General features: G+C 36.8%; 1 protein-coding gene across 2 annotated transcripts in view; it reads left to right on the top strand.

Annotated features, from left to right (window-relative positions):
- The first annotated feature begins 6,314 nt into the window (after positions 1-6,314).
- LOC140144815 (nuclear distribution protein nudE-like 1) overlaps positions 6,315-23,019 on the top strand; it is a 68,955-nt gene continuing 52,250 nt past the window's right edge. For both annotated transcript variants that reach the window (XM_072166621.1, XM_072166622.1), the window contains exon 1: positions 6,315-6,523. In XM_072166621.1, the coding sequence (XP_072022722.1) occupies positions 6,438-6,523 (86 nt within the window). In that variant the 5' untranslated portion in view covers positions 6,315-6,437. The remainder of the gene's footprint in view (positions 6,524-23,019) is intronic.

The raw sequence follows: 23,019 nt of genomic DNA on the forward strand, positions 1-23,019 counted from the left end.
TAAAAATCTGGTCCCGCGCCGCTAGGGGTATATCAACTTGAGTTGCTTAAACTGAAGTAGGGGCACAGGCGGACCTAGCATGGGTTCCCAGAAAATCCTTGAGACCCCCCCAGGTTCGTTGATGAAGCATGACATTTTATTCTAGACCACTGAAATAGAATAAATCCATATACAATCTTTAAAATGCATGCATGAGTTTGTTTTTTTGTTTTCAAACGTGATTTTAGCACTCCAACTTTGGAGAAGATGCGTACCCGGTAGGCCTATGTAGGGCTGTTAAGACCCCCCTTTTCAGCATCGCTATGACGCTATCACCCTGACCCCAATACCTAAATGGTCTCAGCTGTCACCCAAAGACCCCATATTTTTTTACGAACACATGCTCTTGTGGCACCCGAAGACCCTTATTTTTCCATTTGGTCTGTCACCCAAAGACCCTTACAAGTAAAATTTGAACAGCAACTTTCATTTATCACTGATTTTGTTACTTTAAAAAAAAAGCCATTTATATAGAACTAGAAATTCGATTTTCGAGGTTTCTGGGGGGTTTCTGTGGCGCTGTTTCGGTTCTCACCCAAAGATTCCAAGGTCATGTTCTCACCCAATGACCCCATATTTTCTACATTTTGCTCTCACCGAATGCCAAAAATCATGCTCTCACCCAATGACCCCATATGGCCATATTTTTTACATTTTGCTCTCACCGAATGCCCCTTAGTGCGAAATTGCCAGCCCTACAAGCTCCTACATCTATATCCATATAATTATTTCAAATTGAAGTGCCCCCCCCTGCATTTTAGCATTGTGTTTTTAGGACAACAGAGCAAGTTTAAATTATTTAAATCTCCCATTATACATTATAGGAGGCTTATAGGGGCTGTGCAAGTTATGCAGGGAGAGGTTGAAACGGTCAAACGAGGGGGGGGGCCGGGGCCGGGGCGGTGGAGGGGCAAGCATTTTTGGCTGTGCACTTTTTGAATTTCCATTCGCAGCTGTTTTTGCAGGGGGGGGCATGTGATTTTGTTTGATTCAATGGGGTATATATGTGAAATTGATTCATCGCATAGGGGGAGGTTAGGTACAGGGGTAGCGCTAGAACTAAACACTCGAGTGTCCGCATGGACCCCCGAACTTGCAGAAAATTAAAAAGTAGGGGGTCCGGAGTAGAGTTTGGCGAGTCCCAGTTGCACAAATGCAGCATAAATAGTATGTCTGCAATAGCGCTAGATTGAAAAACTGGGGGTCTGCAGGGACCCCAACTTGCAGAAAATTTAAAAACAGGGTGTCCGAACTCTATTTTGGTGGGTCCGGGACCCCAAAAAGCAACTTAGCGCTACCCCTGGTTAGGTATTCATGTAAGCTCAACATTCTCCCGACCCCCCTCTGACATGGCGGCCTGAAGACTAGTTGACCTCTGGGCATGAAACAAGGTCCGTCAGTTTTATATATCATCAATCTTTATTCAGCAAAACAGACAAACAAAGAAAGTAATGAAAAACAAAGACTGGACTTACGCCCAGGACAAGTTGGTAGACAAAAGTCATCAACTATGCAGGGCTATATGCATGCAACGACGCGAGCAACGAAAAACTATAAACTGGACGAGAGCCAAAGAAGATTAAAGCTGGAGGTGGGGTTGATCAGCAGTGCCCCAGGAAGGATCATGGCGGGCATTCCAAATAGTGTAGCTGGTCAACAGGGAAATTTTGCTGAGGTCTTTTGGCAAAGATCTCGGTGGTTTTGACTTACCAAAAGAAAATATAGTAACCAAACGCTCTTTGGTTTCAGGGTAACCAACCCACGGGATCTGATTTCGATGCAGGTGATGTTGCATGCATAGCCATTGTCAACAATATCAGAAACTAAGTTCTCATACTTAAGAGTTTTACGCGCATGTGCACTAGAGATATTTTGTTCAAATGGCACAGTTAACTCAATCAAGTGGATAGATTTCTGTTTTTCATTGACCATGACAATATCGGGACGTAGTTTGGAAATGACAATGTTGACTGGGAGGGTCCCTCCTGATGTTGTGAACCCAGGCAAGTCGGAGAATATTTTAACATCTCAGTATTATATAGTCTGCTTATTTTCACCTAAAGCCTTAATGTACGATTTCTGTCAAATTTTGATTTTGTTATTCATTATTCAAAATGTTAAATATTAATAATAACTGACGGGAAGGGTTGCTGTCCATTTTAGGTTAATTGAAATAACAAGGTTAAGTGAAAAAAAAACCCACTGGTTGGCACACAGTCTATCCCCTATAATGTTAAACCTGCAAAAACAACTAGGATCAATGGGAATAAAAAAAGTGCAAGTTCGAAATTGCCTATTCCGGATCCCACAGAAGTGTCAGGAAAAGAGTACCGTAGGCCTACATCACCCCCACTCTTTTTTTTTTTTTTTTTTACTTGCCAAAACTTGATCGATCTCCAGCTCCATTCCTCCCTATTTCGATTGCCTTGCCACTTCCCTTTGCACCCTGACTCCCCGAGGAGAGATGTTTGTCTGGGTCAGGGTGCAGCATAGGCCTAGCATCCATATACTAGTTTGGAGCACTTTGTAACGTGTAATGTGTCTGTCCAATGAGGTCATCGCTCAGAATATAGAAAAGGCAAGAATCTGTGCCAAGATTCAAGTTTATATTAGGAGCACTGCAAAGAATCTGGGGCAGGTTTAGACCTGTCTAGGCCTACTGGAGAAAGATTGAGTGAGTATAAAATAAATTGGCAGTTTTTGACATAATTTCTATTTATAACTGATTGTGACTTTTAGAATACAATGTAGGCCTATCCCTATTTACAAAACATCATTTAAGGGATGGGAAGTCCACTGTGGGTATCCCTAGGTCAAAGGTCAGGTCAAATTTAAAATTGCTCTGATTGGGTTGTAACTTGGGGGGGGGGGCAATGTGCGGCACTTGGGGAGTATGAAACCGCAAAGCGCAAAGGTCATGTGAGGTCAAAGGTCAGGTCAAATTTCAAGTTGCTCCGATCGGGCTATAACTCGGGGAAAATGATCCCTGACTCTTGGAGAGTATGAAACCGCAAAGGTCATCCAAGGTCAAAGGTCAGGTCAAATTTAAAGTTGCTCTAATCGGGCTGTAACTTACAGAAAATGATCCCTGACAATTGGAGAGTATGAAACCACAAAGGTCATCTGACGCCAAAGGTCAGGTCGAATTTAAAGTTGTTTCAACAGATCGGGCTGTAATTAGGGGACATGTAGGCCTAGTAGGCCTATAATCAGACAGACTTTTTCAGTAATCTTATTGCACCATATTCTCATTAATTGCGCAAAGAGTGCCAACTGCATGGAAGTGGAAGCTGTTATAAAGAGCTCTTACTTAACTTCAAGTTGAAGTTGCAGCAGCAACAACATATGCTGTCCCAGTGGGCACAATTGGTTGCTACTATGTTGTGTCAACGTCAATATCTAACGTTGGACGACGGTTGCCTGGAGGATGGATATGAAAGTTTTTTTGACGCCAAAATAGAACGTTGGTGCGACGTCCACATTCAGCGTTGTGCAGACGTTAGCCAACGTCGATCCAACATTGACCCAACCCTAATAAAGATGTAATTTGTGACGTTGGGCTAACATAATATCGTTGATGTTGGGCCAATGTTATTAATCCATCCATTGACCAACGTTAAACCAACCATTAATCCAACGTTAATCCAACCATTGGCAAGTAACCCCAAAGAGATGAAAAATCATGAAAAAAAGAAAGAAAAATTTTATTTAGTAGCATATACTCTGCTTACACAGAGTCTTACACTTAATACTGTCTATATTACAACGGAAGCAAATTTCCTAGCTTAATTTTATACATAACACTTACCTTGATGTACCTTCCGGGATTCGAACCCATGACCTTTGGATTATGAGACTGATGCCCTACTGACTGAGCTAACGGGGTTTACATATTCGATGAAGTGTTTTAAGTTAATATAAGCAATATTTTGATGGCTAAACCTGCTAAAGTGAATTATTTAAAGGATATTGATCAAATTTACTGTAAATATTGATAACATTTACTAAATTTGTTGATTTTTTCTTTTTTTTTTTAAATAAAAAATCTTACTGACGATTGAATTCCAAAGTTTTATTGTTATTATAAATATAATTATATATTTATTAGGTTTATATATTACATTATCACTAAGCATTATATTCATCACCATCATCATCATCATCATCATCATCATCATCATCATCATCATCATGAGTTGCAACATCATCATCCTCCTCATCATTATTATTATTATTATTAGTTTATCTAGTGGGCTTTAAGTTTATTTAATGTTACACTTTAATACGCCTAGTAAATAGAAAATTTTGGACCAACTTGACCATTCCGATGACTTGGAAACAGTAGGCCTGTCAACTGTCATGCTGTTTACCAATGTTGGTCCGATATCGCGGACGGCATTCTGACCGTCATATTAAGGTTTGTGCGACGTTCCCAATCTCGGCGTTAAGAAACTGTCATTTTAAGACAATATAAGCCAAATGCAACATATTTATCGTCGGTCGTACCGATGTCGTCAATGAAGTGTTACCGTACTTCAACGTTAGTATTGAGGTCATACGACAACCAGCGTATGGCAGACGATGTCGTCAAAGAAGTGTTACCTCAACGTTATATTGAGATCGTACAACAACCATTGCACAGCAGTCATTATGTGACCTTAATACAACGTCTTTATCGCAGTTGTACCGATGTCGTCAATAAAGTGTTGCTTCAACGTTAGTATTGAGGTCATACGACAACCATCGTACGGCAGACGTTGTTGCGACGTCTTCAATCATTGGTGCACCGATGTCGTCAATGAAGTGTTGCCTCAACGTTATATTGAAGTCGTACGACAACTGTCGCAGGGTAGTCAACAGGTGACGTTAATGCAACATCTTTATTGTCAGTTGTACTGATGTCGGCAATGAAGTGTTGCCTCAACGTTGTATTGAAGTCGTACGACGATCGTCTTACGGCCGACATTACCACAACGTTTGTGCGACATCGTCACTAAGGGGTGGTGCAATAATTATGTGTACCCCGGGGTGAATTCTCAAAATGGTCTGCCAAAATCGCTTGCCCCCCTTTGGCCGTGCCAAAAACCTTTGCCCCCCCTTTCGACGTGCCAAAAACCTTTGCCCCCCCTTTGTCGTGCCAAAAAGGTGTTGCCCCCCCCCCCCCCCTTACACATGCAAGATTTTGGGGAACCCGAATTTAAAACCTTAAATTGTCTTAACATATAATGCGAGCGCAGCGAGCAGGAAATTTTGCATATTTGAACGTGTTCGTAACGTTTTCCTATGCCTTTTAGGGCGTAATATAGAAACGGCGCCCAAAATATCGGTGCCAAAAATTGCTTGCCCCCCCTTTCAACCTGCCAAAAATCGCTTGACCCCCCTTTCGACCTGCCAAAAAATGCTTGCCCCCCCCCTTTTGGCCTGCCAAAAAATCTTTGCCCCCCCCTATAATTCACCCCCCGGGGGTACACATAATTATTGCACCACCCCTAATAGGTGTACTGACGTCCTAGATTATTACTTGCGTTAACGTTGGAATTTGGTTGCCCGACGTCCGATCTTATTACAACGTCCATACAACGTAGTTTTTCCCGATTGTGCCCACTGGGGTTGTTCTCTAGTAGGCCTATAATTATAGGGACTCTAGGCCACTGCAGGCCCCTGCTGCAGGCCAGGCTTAGTTGCGCCCTCTGTACACATGCTGTAAGTCATTGCAGGCGCACGACATAGGACCAGATCAGTACAGTGGGAGTAAGTTTTAAATAAAGAACATCCAAAACATAACGTTCATAAATTGTAGCAATTTTAACATTATTTTGGACAAAGATTATCCATTAAATTACTACCTATATTTCATCTTAAGCTTCTGTTCTAGCACAAAATATCCACCCATTTAATTTCTAATAATCTATCCTTCCAAAACAACCGTAAAATTGTTCAATATGTAAATAATAAATACAAATAGCTACAAATAGTGTTTGAAATAGGGAAAATAATGAAATTGTTTAAATTTACTAGAAATATTGCAGATCGAAAATTTAAACGTGCTGTTTATGTTTTTTCCTAAAAGTACTTGTCCAAAAATATATTATTTTGCATAATAAATCCCTAAAAACTATATTGCCTTGCTTAAAAATTTATTTAAATTGTATTACATTCATTAGTCTGCAATTATATGAAAAACAATCATTAAAATTATGCTTGTATTATGTTTTCATGAAAGTATGTATTTTCAATGAGTGCGCGGTACATTATTAAATCATCGACGAAAAACCGCCGGCCGGGTGGAGCAAAAATTTGACTGCTTCCGTCAACATTTAACAATTGGATTTAATTTTGATGTACAAATGCTATAATTACTTGGATTTATACTAAGGATATATAACTCGTCGGCTAATATGGACGACAACACAATACCCACGTTTTCTAGTCCGAAAGAAGAGATCGAATACTGGAGAAATCTGTCTGAAAAATACAAGCAAAAGTAAGTCGGTCATGTCACTGTCAGTAATTTGTTCTGAATGTTTTTAGTGCATCACTTCATTAATTCACGATTGACGATCATAATACATGTACGTCAGACTCAGATGCTGTTTGATCTGCATTGTTGTATTTTCATGATTTTGCATGTACTATGACTGTCATTTGTTTATTATTCATACATCATTTTGTGTTAAAATTGAGATCTGATTTCATGAATTTTGATTGGTGTTGAAACTGTCGATTGACGATTCATTCTCTCACAGTCACAGGCTCTCTCACTCTCAGCATCTTCATGTGGCTTCATTTTAATAAACTGAATGTAGACCGTCGGCGGAGCAGCATGTATGTGCCGTCGTTTTCCATGCACTTTACAAGCATACTGGCCGTCAAAGGCAAAAAAGTAAACATTTTAGAATTGCTTTCATAATATTTAAGATAGAGCTATACATGTACAACTTCGTATTAGGCCGTATAAAATTAATGTTTTGGTTCTCGTCCAGAGGATTTTCATGAATTGATGAGGGAGGGAGGTGTTATTTTTTATTTATTTTTTTTTTCCAATGTAAAATTAGCATTGTCAGTAGTTTTCGGTCTTCTCCAACAGTGCTCGAGGAAACGATGAGGCCCTTTTTTTTTTTTTTTTTTTTCAAATGTGAGATTCTGATGGATAAATCCCCTAGAGTACCACAAAAAGACTTGAAAGTGATGCTTGTTCTCTAAAAAAAAAATTTATACGTATGAAAATTTCATAAAACATTACAAAGTCTAAAAAAAATAAAAAAAAAAAAAAAAAAAAAATCTGACAAATCCCAGAAATTGAGGAGGGAGGGGACGAGAACCAAAATATTAATTTTACACGGCCTTACAAGTAATGAAGTATGGCGATCTTTTATTTTTAATTTAGATCACCCTCGCTATATTTATAGGGACTAAATTATTACTTTTATATCAAGGTTTACTTTTGAATCAAAGTTAAACAGTTGCCAAACACTTTGAAGTCAAGGTTTAATGTATTGGAAGGAGGGTCGTACATGGATCAAATCCATGGGTTCCTACAGTCACCCTACTCTGAGTAAAGTCTAAAGATAAACACTTGTGCTGAGCGTCAAATTGGTCACTTATCGCTCACTGTTCAAAATGTGACATCTACACCAATTACAGTCCCCGAAACTGTCTACTTTTTAGCCGACCTCAATTCCGAAACATTTAGTGATAGTTAAAAATGCGATCCCCAACCCTTTGGTTACCTTTGGACGAATTTGCAGAAATCTTCGTGGAGTCTCCTTGTCTGAAATACTATATCCGCATCGCTGTTTTCAAACATGAATATGCATATCTCTGACCCCTGTAAGGTCAAAAACGTGGCGTTGATTTCAACCAATTCGATCCACCGATTGTGACCTTTTCATGAATATTTAATAAGCAGCTTGATACTGACGTCATATCTGAGGTGACAGGAGACAGCAGATACCATTTTGGTCAACTGAACTCGACTCGTGCGTTCTTTTGGTTGACATAAATCGAACAAAATTTTTAATAACGGGTAATAGTAGGATTTCAATTTTTTATTAATGAAGTTACTTGTAGTTTTGAGGAATGACAAAGTTGTTTTTGGAAACTTAGATGTTTGTTTCAACTGACATGACTGATGATGTACATTGTAGGATCGCATGACGAGTGAATTTGTGAAGAGATTTGCTTGTTTGAGTGATAGTAGGATACGGGATGTAGGCTAGTTTTCTGTGTTTGACCGGCTCCGACGTCTCAATTCACGCGGAATTATTCGTACCTGGAACCAATGTATACAGTCACCCATGGAAAACAGGGTACTGAAAAGTACATTTTGTACGTAGTACACCATGCCCATATGGGCCAAGGGATGGTTTGTTTACATGGCAATCATTCCTTCAGAATAGGCAATACAGATTCCAAACATATAATACTTACCTCATATCAGTTTTAGTTGCCCCTAATAACTCCAAATTGACTTGACAATTAATTCTATTTGCTCAATTTCATACCGAAATCAAGGAAAACATGGGTTTGTTATTGCAAAATAACAAGAAAATCAGAAAGGTTATATCTGGTCATTTGCAGTAGGCCACTTCAGGTAATCAATATTGCTACTTGAATTGCATGACTCAGTGACTTTCTGCTCATTGTAAGAGTGATAGTGTTGTAAACTTGATTGCATAACATTAAGATTGCCAACTGACATCCTTTGTATTTGAGTTGTCTGTTGATGGTATTAGAACTGTCATGGATGTAAACATTACACAAAATGTCAACAAAAGATGCTACTGCAGAACTCTATGCCTGTATGTGTGTGTCTGAGGGCCGATCTGAGGGATGATGACACACATTCGATGGGTGTAGGAGGGTAGGGCTTCGATAAATGAGGGAAAATTATGGGTTAAAAAAATAAGGTCAAAACAACTTTTTGAAAACAAGTGAAAACGGCTATTCTGCAAAGAAGTTTTTGTCTCCAAAGAAAATTTAAAAATTATCGGAAAAGCAAGAAACATACCTTCGTAAAATCGGCATCACTTCCGTCACATAAAAAGATGATCAGGTGAGTGGAAAGTGGCAAAGAATTTGTGAAATGAGGGAATTTTTTAAAGAAAAATACACTGTGTTTTTTTGAGAAATTCGCCATCTTGAATAAATGCAAAATTGGTCACACAGTAAAATACTGTCAAACACACGAGCATAAATCACGGTCAAATCGTACATCAAGCGCTCATGCTACACAAAAGTTTTGGAGTTTGCATCCAGTGTTCGATTTACCTGGATTCGCATCGCAAAATGCGAGTCATTTTTACAAACTGCTACTCAACTACACAGACCAGTAGCAAAAATGCGATCCCAAAAATTGGGGAAAAATGCCTACTTGCGATCGTGAACCACGCTGATATACCATCATTTGCAAGTTGCCATTTGTCGAAGTCAAAAATGTTTCCATAAATTCTATTTCCAAGAAAATAATCCACAAAAATATGACCCAAAAGTCCCTAAATCGTGATGTTTACGCCATATTAAACTAAATACAGTATCCTCCCTTGTATGCAAATTTTTTTTCCATGACGTGTTGTGTTACAAACTTCCATGTATTACCAGATAACTAAAAACGTGCATATTAATTTTATGACGCGTCATAGAAGTAGCACTGTTTATATGGTGTATAGTTCAGTGGTGAGATGGAAATATCGTGTGTCCTTGGTGACAATCTTCCAAAATTTAATATACAAGATTTTTAGGATTTCATAGATTCCTCACATTATTTTAATGCTTCAGCTAATAAATTAGTGAGTTTCCCCTACTAAAAAATGTAGGACTTCTCTTGATTACTGAAGGAAAATTTGCGTTTAGAAAGGGCACACGATAATCAGCTTAGGAAGTTTAGGTGCCGAATTTTGAACCACATTCGGTCTGCAACACTGCAGTTGCATAACATTTTTTTAAGCATTGAGTACTGGGATTGAGTAATCTGTGAGAAGATAAGAAAATACAAAAAAATCGATAAAATATGATGAAAACAAACTGCTACTCAAAATTTTGGAATTGCTACTCAAATCTGAAAGTGAGTAGCAATTTTTGCTACACAAAAAAATAGATGAAAATCGAACACTGTTTGCATCACCAGTTTTGCATTCAACTCTTTTACGTCAAATATTATGATAATCATAAAAACATGGATTTCGAACAAAATAAAGCTTGTTCAACGAAATAAAAGGTATGCTTGTATCTAGCTAAGAACATGTTTAACCTTGATGCGAAAGTTTAATTTGATAAATTTGTTAACCTTATATTACATGTAGTTCGGGTGGTCAGACCTCCAGAAAATTTTCTGCTGCCTGGGAACTTGATGACAAGTTCTTGAAATTTTCTGTGAAATAATTGAAATAGGCCTATGTCGCATAGTGGACATCGCAAGCGCGAAGTCTTAATGGCTGGGGTCCAGCTTAAGGGCCCTGGAAGCTCTCAGGGTTTAGATGCTCTCTCATGCAATCTGAGCCTTATTTTGGAACAGTTTTCTATAAAAATTCACACCCTTTTTCACAAAAAACACAACTTAAAATTTCAAAGTATTATTGTCAAAACTCACAAATTTCCAACAATGTTGTCAGTTTTTTGTCGTAAGTCATAGTGCACAAGTACATAATTAGTATCGGCCTAATATTTTCCATATCAGTATCGGATCGGATGTCGGTAAAAAATATTCAAAAAACTATTTTTTTTTTTTTTTTAACATTTTTTTAAAAAGTTTTCTGCTACTTTGAAGAACCACTGGACCTATTCTGAAGGGCTAGGATTATTCACAGTTATTTTGAAAAAAAATTGGAAAAAAATTTCGAAAAAGTTACAGTTTGTTAACTTGTGTTTACCTCTTCATCTATCGCATATTAATATACATGCATGAAAAACCAATGCATCTATAATACGTGATAGATGTAATTTTTTCGTATTTTTTTTCTTTTTTTTTTTTCCTTTTTTTCAAATTAACTGTGCATGATCCTGAAATTTCATAATACTGTATTCATTCCAATAAGCGCCCATGCCCCAATAATCGCCCACCCAGGGTATTTTCAATTTGCTATTGCTAAAGGGTACCATCAATGTTGAAGTGACGGATAGACATCGAAACAGTGAAATAACTGGAGGACTAGAAGTCCTGTGTAAACTTCCAATACATTTTTTACATCAGAAAAGCTACTAGAACGTCTCGGGACTCATTTATAACATACATAAATATTGTCTCTATTGTCACGCTGCTTGTACGGTTGTACTGTAGTTGTTCAACACAAACCGGGCACTGCTCCGCTGCACCTGTTCCAAGGCTCCCTCTAGCCTTCAAAAACTTTGCATCGGATCGGACGTACAACTATAAAACCTGGTTGAGAAATGCGCGTCCGTACATGTTGACGTGTTGGGCAACAGAGAATACAATTTTACAAAGCCCAAAAATTGCCGGAATTTCATTGATTTGATGCAAATATTTGACTATTTCTTTCCATTTTCCTGATGAGATTTTAAACTCAAAGATTTATATAATTTATATTATTGTCAATAACAAATTATGTGAATGCAAACTTGCTGACACTGTACGATAGTTTGGAAAGTTATATTTTTACTCTTGTGTTTGAGGGAAAGCTTACAGCTGTCCACACGTTCCGCTGCCGTAAAAGTTTTCATTGACTGGTTGACCCCTGTCCCCGGAAGTTGTTTTGTAAAGGGAGTGGCTAAATATGTAAGGTCAATAACTTGTTTACTGATTGTTCCATTGGTAATGAATATAATTAGCTTTATTAGGAGAATTAGGATTTTGTGATTTTTATGTTTACAACAGATAGCTAGTGCATAGGATGTAGATCTGCAACTGCATCTTCTAGTAGTTCATTTTGAAGTGTTTTACAGTACATTTTGTGTATTACGGTATTAGAGTCAAGCGGTAGCATGACCAGCAAGTTTTAAAAAAACGACTGATAAAGAAGAATAAACAGATGCACCGCGGACTATATTTACACGAAACAAAACGCTATTGTTCTGTGATATTTTTCGCTGGGTACAAAATATATCTAAAACCATGCTAAATCTTATTTACTGTCCAAAGTGTAATATTTTAATCCCTCATTATTTCAAAAAGTTACACCAATCTTACAGTCAATCCAATTGTTTGATAACAAACAAACATTCTTGTATTATTTCACGCGGTATTTCATAGCCAAAATTAGTGTAAAATCATAGCTAATCATACTGATATCCAGAATCTTTCGTCACTGCTACAGCCATACATGGCTGTCACTGTCGCACTACTTTTTGAGATTCACTTTCAAAATATACTCTAGCATTTTCCTGGATACCATACATACAAATTCTGGATCCCATTCGCCAAAAAAATCAAGTTTTTCACAATTCTTTTATTCTTTCCGGACCACAGCATACATTCATATTAATAAATACTCCACTTTCACACGTCGTTATATCGGGACGTCCCCGTGGCGAAGTGGTTAAGGCCATGGACTTCTAATCCACTTATGAAGTTTTGCCCACGTTCGAAACTTCCCACCGCCTTTTTTTAAATGTTTTATTAACCAATTTATTGTCATAAATCAAGAATAACACCATTTCGAACATCCATTGCTATTGTGATATTATATTTTTTTTCATCAAACAAACGTGTTTGATTTTTTATTCACATTTAGGCCTAGGCCTACGGCCTACTTTCACCATCCAGATGCTTTCACCATGCCTGACTATCATGATATCTTCGTCATTTAAATCACATTTATCAGTGGCTCTGTTCACAGCTCAGACAGAAATTATATTTGGAATAAATATTATAAATTGTCACAAATTAAAATTACAAACAGCGAAAGATCGCCAACAACTGCCGCTGAATATTGTTATCCAACTAGATTTCCCCACAGGGCTATAAAGAACCACAAACCGCGAAATTTGGATATATACTAGATTGCCCTGCAGGGCTATAAAGAATCACACACCACGAAATATGGATATCCAACAAGCTTAAACTATAAATTAGCTCCCGATAGAGGGCAGGGCTTGATAAGGGAAATTAAAATCACAAACCGCGAAAGATCGCCTTAATAGGTATATCCAACTAGATTGCCCCGCAGGGCTACAAAGAACCACAAACTGCCGCGCAATTTGGATATCCAACCAGATTTCCCACAGGCCTATCGATTATAAAGAAATCCATGAAATATGGATATCCAACAAATTAAGACCACAAACCGCGAAAGATCAACAACAACTGCCGCTCAATATTGATATCCAACTAGATTGCCGCAGAGGGCTATAAAGAACCACAAACCGCGAATTTCGATATGCAACTATTGCCCCACAGGGCTTCAAAGAACCACAAGCCACGAAATATGGATATCCAACAAGCCAGATTATAAAGAACCACAAACCGCGAAATATGGATATCCAACAAATTAAGACCACAAACCGCGAATGATCAACAACAACTGCAGCTCAATATTGATATCCAACTAGATTGCCCCGCATGGCTATAAAGAACCAAAAACAGCGAAATTTGGATATGCAACTAGATTGCCCCACATGGCTACAAAGAACCAGAAACCACGAAATATGGATATCCAACAAGCTTAAACTATAAATTAGCTCCCGATAGAGGGCAGGGCTTGATGAAAACCACAAACCACGAAAGATCGCCGACAACCGCCGCTTAATAGGAATATCGAACTAGGTTGCCCCACAGGGCTACAAAGAACCACATACATTAAAACACGATTATATTGCCTACTCGGGGCATTTTGACGCTTCCGTAGTATAGGCTTAAATATAATGCGCATTTACCAGTTCCGACTTGAAGTAGGCCTAAATCGGACTTACTCTCTGTGTCTCTCTGGCATTGTCAACATTGGGTGTGTGTTGTTCATATTTAAATTTTCTTTACATATTTACGTTGCCTTGAATAATTTAAGTATATTAAAATGTATATTGATCATTGTGTGCGCCTCTTAACGTTTTGTTTTATTATTTATTGTCATGAATCCAGAATTGCAACTTCAAACATCAATTTTTCGTTTTATTTGTTTTATGGAGCACATCCTAACCTGATGACTTTCCAAGCTTGGAGCTGCTTGGCTACATTCATAAAAAGAAAAGAAATCTACCAAAAAACGCTGACAACGTAAAGAAATCAGCAAGTTTAAAAAAACCCACCTCGGCTCAATTTTTGAAACTTGGTCCCATTTTAAACACCTACAGCAAATCAGTGTTTTTATTTTATTTCAACAGAACACAGCGTTTCCAACAAGATTACAAGCCTACGTGTTATTTGTTAATCATTAATCATGATTATTATAAAACAAAACACAATAGGATATTGGTTTACCGTGCAAGAACAAGATAATAACCTTTCAGGTCGTTCCAGAAAGCTTACAAATTGATATCGCATCTGCACATTAAAGATACATAACACTTCTGGAAATGTTTTAAATTTATATAAATATGATAAAGTTTAAATCAGTACCTTTTACAAATGGGACCAAGTTTCAAAAAGTGAGCCGAGGTGGGTTTTTTTAAACTTGCTGATTTCTTTACGTTGTCAGCGTTTTTTGGTAGATATACATGTACTGTAAAACACTTAAATTTTGCGAGGTATTTAATTTTCGCGAGGACCTGAAATTCATGAAATTAAATCCCCTGCAAAATATAAAATTTACAATAAAAACTAAGAGTAAATCTTATTGATTCGCGAATTTAACAGTATGTGCATGTTTATCTAACAAGTATACACTGGGCAAAGGGGGTAAAAATAAATTTGGCACATGACAGTCTAATTTCACAATGGCCACATAATGTAAACAAGTGTGTAATCACATGTTCATTGCACATTTCCCGTTATCATTGCACTGATCACCACCACAAGCCACACTACCATACAATGAAGATCATTAAAAAAAGTTTCTTTTTTTGGACTATCTGCTTGTACGAACATACATGTACTTACTAAGGCATGATAAAAAAATCAATGTTTTGCTTTTGTCCCCTCCCGCTTCAGCTTCTGGAATTTATCAATGTTATACATTTTTTTTTAATAGAATTTTCACAAAATTTCACTTTCGATTGAGAAATAATTAAACAAAAAGTTTTAGGGCCTCGAGTCTCCTTTCCTCGAGCACTGTTGGGAAAGATTGCTAATTTTACATTGGGAAAAAACCTCCCTCCCTCATCGGTTCATGAAAATCCTCATTTGAAATCATTACAATGCATGTTTTAATACGTACATTTGTAGGTTTAAAACAATTTGTTGTCAATGCCACACTGCAAGATTGAAGAGATTATTTTGATAAGTGAACAAATTTTTATCTAATTTATCTAAGTTTAAATCCTCTTGTCTGGCAGATAATTATATACCGTACTACTACTACTACATGACATTGTAATGACCATGAATTTTAGACCCAGTCCACACTAGTATATTTTTCGTCATTGTGTCGTAATTACCCGATTAAGACACAATTATGATAAATGAATGATGAGAGCGTCCACATGATTTGGTCAGCACCTCATCGTGTCGTAATAAATTCTGGTTATACACACGCCATGGCAATTACAAAGTCTGTTGAGTAAACATAAATATAATGACGAAATGTGCACACATGGATAATTTTTGTCTGCAATTACGATACAATCATGAAATGGGCCCAATGATGGAAATTTTCATCATTCGCGAATGATGACATGATTGTAGTATGCCAACGACATTGACATGGACAAAATAATATTTTAATACGATTATGACACAATCGTAATCGGCGGGAAAAAACACATCCATGTGGGCCGGGTCTGGGACACAATTCAATTTTGAACCCCTTTCTGAATGTGACAGCTAACCTTTAATTTTGTGGGTGTTTTCACTCTCAATAAATAAAAGTACAAAAGTATATATCTGTGATATTTGAATTCTTCTACACACTCGCTATGAAATGATCAATGCAATTTTTGCCAAAGCTCACTTACTAGTCTTTGTCAAAGACCTCCCGATCCTAGGGTGGGCGACTCGCGGAGCACCGAAGGCGTGACAGAGCGGCGAGCGCCGGTGCTTCCAGTAGAATAATATAGATGGCGCTCCCACTGCAGTGCTCCAGGCAGAGCCTTGTTGAAAGGCTACTCACTTACCATTCGCAGGATGCTGAGAACTTACACTTCCAAATTGCAACAGTTTAAAATAGTTGCTAGCCTTAACCTTATTGTCAAAACCAAAAATAATAGTACATGTTGATGTGTCCACCATACATAGACTTCAATATTTTTTGATAGTTTTCAGAGACTCAAATTAATTAGTAATTGTATGCCACTATTAAATTTGATGTCAATATCAAATTTCCTAACTAGTGTGATCATTGGTGATGGGTCTATTGTAAGACTATGAGACTACATGTACATGTACCATAAAAGTGGTCATTTATTTTTAGCGCTTGAAGCAGTGTGGAATTTTTTGCATTTTGGTGATTTTGAACAACTTCGCTTGTTTTTAAGATTGCCATTCTAAAGTTTCAAAAAGACCACCATGAATATGGATTATGCACATTTGTGGGTTTTTGTTTTTATTTATTTATTTATTAAAACTTCTTTTGCCTGGGTAACAAAACTCAGTGTAAACACTGTTTTTCAGTTTGGCCCAGGGGTCAAACTTAAAACATCAAAAAAAGAAAACAATACATATTAAAATACATTATAAAAGTATATAACAGATTGCACATTTTAACAAAATTATGAATACATAAGAACTAGAGCAGCTACATGTACATGTAGGCATAAAATTGGCATACAAACAACAATGATATAAAAACAGTGATATTGCACTCTAGGACATCATAAGGCGAAATTTAGTTGCAAGCATATTTAAAATAACCGACTGTAGCTGGCAACGGAATTTTTGCTCTGGTAGGAAGAAGATTAAAGGACAGTGCACCTCTGGAGGAGAATTTTCTTTTATGCGGTGTTCAACGCAAAAATTAATGTTCCCTAAAAATTGTCACTTGACAGTATCACAAATTTGTGGTTGTAAGCTTCCTGAATCCTTGGATTGCATGTGACATGTGATATTTTGTTATTGGCTTCAATATGGCAAATTGTGACTCTTGGCAATAATACTTTTATAGTGATGATGATTACTAATGAAAATAATAATATTAATTAATAATAATATTTATAACTGTACAATATTATGGTAATAATGATAATAATAACTCATTTGATTCTAGGCCTACATGTACCTAAGTTTTCCAGGGAACCCCAATTTTCAACTCAGTGTAAAAAACATGTATTGTCTATAAATGTCTATAAGTATGCTCATAAAATAATCTCTGCCCCTTTTGATGCCCAAAATATATGTTTTCCCCCTTCTTTTGGCTTGCCTAAATATTCTTACTCCCCACCCCAATTTAACCCCTGGGATTTAACCCTCCCATGACTTGGCTCATAATTTTTGTGCATTCTGTATTTAGAATTTAGTATCTACATTATGTTACAGTATAGGCCTAAAGGGTCCAAAGTTCCAAGGCACCAAGCAGGGTCTTAGCTAGGATTTGACAAGTGCCTTTCATGAACACTGTTCACATTAGAAAACTATCAGGGTCATTTTCACCATACTACTGTCGCAAATTTAACACTGAAAACATAAACCAGACCTCTGCTCCATCTGGAGCTCAAATAGTGGTTGGGATGGTAGCTGTTGCCTTGATTTATTAGTCTGGTCTTGTTTGGAGTTCACAGTACTTTACATACTCAAGCAGTAATTTTAGAATTCACAGGCATTAATTTTGCCTGCCCCAGGAGCAAACTGCCTGTCCAAAATGATGGGTGGAGGGGTGGCTACCTGACACCCTGGCAACAAGGCAATCACAGGCTATAGAATGTGTCCAAAATTACACATTTGAAGGTGCACCAAAGGAAAGGTACAGTGTAGCAGTGCCTTAGATGGGTTGTTATGGTCCATGATATACATTTTGTACCTTACCCATTTTGTATGTCCAGAAATTATGATCTAAGCTAGCTATGGCAATCACATCATGCGCACATGAAAGAAAAACAAGGCTTGTAAAATAAATTTAAATAAAATAGTGAAATTGCTGTCATTCAATTTGCTACTTGTCTTACACTACATGTAGGACAAGTTAACAAGTTGAGATTCAATTGACCTTCCTGGATTGCTACATGAGACTTTGCCACTTCTCAGTCAGTGTTGCCATCATGCTTTAGCATGTTTAGCACCAAAGTGCAGCAAATCAGCAGTAATGCAGCCCAATTAAAAAATAAAGCACCCAAAATTACCTTTTATAGTTTATATAAATGAAAATGAAAATATTGTATGTAATTCAGAACTTCAGGAGAGACTTAAAATCTGGGGTAAATTTCAATAACACTAACAGAGCTCTGTGACACGTCATATTGCCTTTTTAAAACCCATCGATAGTCCAAACGTATCAAAACTCACAAAATATAAATCCTAGATTGAAAGTAATCATGTCAAATCTGTAGAATTTTGTTTGTACAATGTACGTATGCAATTGACGAAAAAAATAAAGACTCCTATTTGGTGTATTATTGATATAGAATGGTATGCATGCAGTTAGGCGCTGCACGTTAGTTGCGCATTGCGTAATACATGACGCTTACTTTACGCGAGCATGATTTGGAACTTTTATTCATGCATGCAGTAACAAAAAACAAATAATTTTTGCCAATTATAAGCTGAACAAACTTAAGTGACCTCCTGCCATAAATATCAGCTACCGTATTTCGTCAAATAGTCGCCCCCCCTCAAATAAACGCCCCCCACCACTTTTTTCAACCAAGATGTTAAAAAAATTCCGATATTTCCATGCTATCTTGTGTAGTAAGCTTACCAAGTTGCTCACATGGTTGATAATAGCAGCAATAAATGGCGAAAATCTGCATCGGCAACCCGGAAGTGAACCAAAAGTCAGTGTCAAAGGTTCATAGTTCGTCATTTTAGCGTGACTTTTAAGCTTGCCTAATGATTTTAACAGGAATTGTCGTGCTAAAAATGACCTCTAATAAACGCCCCCCCCCCCCCTGGGAAAATGTAATGCCCGGGCGTTTATTTGACGAAAATACGGTATGTAAATCAGCTATCCAGAATACATTCTGAGCTGCAGCAAATGTAAAAAGTGGCCCAAATTGGTGGCTAAATCCTGGCGATGGCATCACTGATGTCAGTGTCATGTGAGTACCATGGCAAATTCAATTGATTTAAAGGAGGAGGTAGATGCAGTCACATTAGAATTCTTAAATCAATTGATGAAAATGGGGGCTTCTGGAGGTACATGTATCATCACATGTTATAAAAAGCTTGCTTATTTTTGCAATAAATGTATGTCACACACAAAAAAAAACATTTTAAAGACTCAGGATAGACCAGAAAATACAGAGGTTTATTGGATTGACACTTTGGGAGTTGAAGAGGAAATTGACTGGACATCCATTCATGAAAATAATTTTAAATGTACCATCGAAACACACCTCAGGGCATTTTACTTTAAAGTTTTTCATAGAACTATCTGCACAAATAATTTCCTTTATAAAATTGGTAGAACAGATTCGCCTTTGTGTTTCTTTTTTTGTAAGAAATCAAATGAATCTTTAGCTCACATATTCTGTGAGTGCGATTGTGTGTCTCCTTTGTGGAACAAACTTGCAACTCTATTTTATAATAAAACTGGTGAAAATTTTATTTTTTCTAATTTTGAAAAAATGTTTGGGACCGATACCACTAGTACAAAGCATTACACATGCTTGAACTTTTGTATTCTCTGTCTCAAGTTTTATGTTTACACAGGTGTAAGTTTCAACAAATTATTCCAAATTTTCAAGCCTTTTTACATTTGGTCAAAACTAAGTTTAAAACTGAATATAAAATTGCAGAAAAAAAATGGTAAATTGGGAAAACACTTTAAAAAAATTTCATTTGACATCTCAGGAGAGTGAATATCAATTTAGTATTATTCATTTTGCTTTTTTACTTTTTTGTTTTTCCTGATTTTACTACTCCCATTTATTTTTCATGCTACACATATTCATGTAATCAGCCAGCCTGCATAATGTTGACTGTATTATTCACCATGTTCCATGTTTATGTGCCCATTTTTGCCCATTTATACAGCTAGTAGTACATGTAATACAAGTAATCATGAATACCATCATGCATGTTGTCTTTGTCCTCTGTCTTTGTCTCTTTTGTCTCTCTCTGTACCTGTTGCTTTTATAAGTATGGATTATAGTCTAATATTAAAAGTATAAAAATTAATGTGATTGTAATTTTATATAAATGTAATTGTTCATGATCGTTGGGAACTGGTGGTTCTTTGTGTATGTTTTTTCTCCTCCACCAGTTCCAAGCACAGGAATAAAAAAAAAAAAAAAAAAAAAAAAAAGTTTTTCAAGCTGTTATATATGCAATGATTATTTTTATTTTGTCTTTATTGTTTTTTAGACATGTTTAGAAGACTCCAAGAAATTATGTGGACCATACCATGTATACTGGGGGAGGGTGTTTTTGACAGTATGTGCCACCTGAGCTTCTTACAAAAAACTAATACCAACATTTTTAAGGGTCATTTTTACTCAAAAATAAAATATGGACCCATTTGTAAGGATTTTCTGTAAAAATCCTATCCCAAGTAGATATAAATGCTTTTACAACAATGTGCATCCACATGGCCCATTTTGGGTTTGCCTGCATGTGACCGTTGGTCATGCTACATGTATAATGAAAAACAGCTTTTATCATTTCAGTATATAGTAGCTGTTAACATATTTTTTTTAACTTCCTTGAAATCATGTTTATCCACTTTAAAATAGCATTTAATTCTTACTATCAATTACACTTACCAAACTCCTTACAACCTACAATAGCAGATTGGCAGATAGCTTACTCATATTGATTAAATATGGTTTGTGAAGGCAATGTCATTGAGAATTGAAAGACCAATGTTTGGTGTAGTATGAAGAAATTGATTTTTTATCTGAAAGTAATGGTTAGGGTTTGTTTTCCTATTGACCTGTTGCAAGCTGTGTATGATGAGTGTACTGTTTCATACTTTGTATTTTGACATTAAATATTTGATGCAACAAGTATTTTATTCCGTCTATTTCCATTCGATTCCAGTCATGTTTAACATTGACCAAGGCTACAATCAATATATTTTCATTAAACATTAAATTGATTTTCCATCAAGAAACATTTGTTAGGAGATAAAAGTTAATTAAAACAGATTGGATTATAAGGAAGCTTGTTGAGCCAATATTTGACATTGAATATATTTCATTTCATTTCAAAGCTTTATTTTTACAGGATAAAAATCAGATTCAACATAAACAGTTCTTCTTCCACTGATCCCTATGGATTGGACACATTCAAAATAAGGGTTGCTGATTTTGTTTGGCTCTTAGCGTAGCTAGGTGAGCCTGAGTCATTGCAGTCAGTGAGGACTGTATTTTTGCTACATATTTTGGCCACTTGCGTTCTTGCTTTTTATGCTAAGGTTTCTTTTGTTTATGATATTTGGCTTTGAAATTACGTTCCAAGGTTTGCTTAGTTATTTAGCAATCGATTGCACTCCTTTAGAAGTGAATTTGGGGTGGGGAAAGTACTTATTTTGAAGTGAGAAAAGTCAAAAGTCGTCATGAGAAACAAGTCATTTCTATCGTTTTGCTTGGTTCCCTGTATGCGCTAGAGATTATTTTGGTCTGAGTAATTTAAGTTGTGAGATCATGGCGGGAATTGTCGGATTGCACTATTTTTCTTTGGGAAAGTGACCTTTTATCATGAATTTTTGCGGTGATCTCACATGGACAGAAACGTGATTGGATGATTCCTTTGTCCAGATTGTTTATTGAGTTCTCGGGAGTTTTGTTACCATGGGACAACACTTCAAAATATTTAGAGACCAGCGGCGTAGTAATTTAGTTAAATTAACGCTAAATAACCAGGGTTGCCAAACAAATTCAGCCCGAATCGCAGGTCAAATAATCGAAAAGTCGCCCAATTTTTTTCTTTACCCTTTGCATTCTATGGGGCAGGAAATTGTCCCGGGGAAAATCTTCAAAAGTCACCTAATTGGGTTACCAAATCGCGGGTTTGACAACCCTGAAAACAACGTCTCGACAGCGAAGGTCACATCTGGCTATTCATTATCATTGTTTGTCTGGCACCGCTTTCTACAGCGTGGGTTGGGAATTCTGAAAATCTGTAAAAATTACAATTTTGCGGAATTAAGGGTGGGTTTCTATAAAGCGCAATATATAATTATAAAGCGTGTGGGTAACGCTACCAATTGAAAAAAAAATATAATAAAGTAATTTGATGATCTGTTGAAAAACATTCATATTTTCTTCATAAATCTGGAAAGAAAATGTCAAAAATTAATTTGCTGATGTTTTCAATTCATACGACGTCACCCGTAGAAGAATCGACGCTACCGTGAGTTTTATGAATGAATATAATTTTCAGTCTCTACATCAGCCGCTTTGGCCCGCTCGCTCACACTAGAAGTGGAGCGATCCGAACCACAGCGGCCGTGTAGAGAGTATAGACTGACGTTTTCATGAATTCAGGATCTCACAGGTATCTCAGCCCTTTACAATTTGCCCATGTGTTTATGATAAACAATCTAAAGTCGTATCTTTTCGATGCAGTTGCAGTGATGCAGTTTTGCCAACATTTAATATGTCGCAAATGTTTCAGATGAATAAGAAAATCACGAGTGTTTGATAGATGAGGATAAATTCTGCATCAATTCGGATTCTGAAATGGATTGATGGCGCAGATAATGATAAAAATGGACCCGGAAGTGACTGTATGAAGCGGCGCCCGATGTTCAGTCTTCCGAATTTGATAAAGTAATGCTGTAAACAATCTAAAGTCGTATCTTTTGAAAGATGTTTCAGATGAATAAGAAAATCATGAGTGTTTGA

This window comes from Amphiura filiformis, unplaced genomic scaffold (assembly GCF_039555335.1).
Source record: "Amphiura filiformis unplaced genomic scaffold, Afil_fr2py scaffold_83, whole genome shotgun sequence".
NCBI lineage: Eukaryota > Metazoa > Echinodermata > Ophiuroidea > Amphilepidida > Amphiuridae > Amphiura > Amphiura filiformis.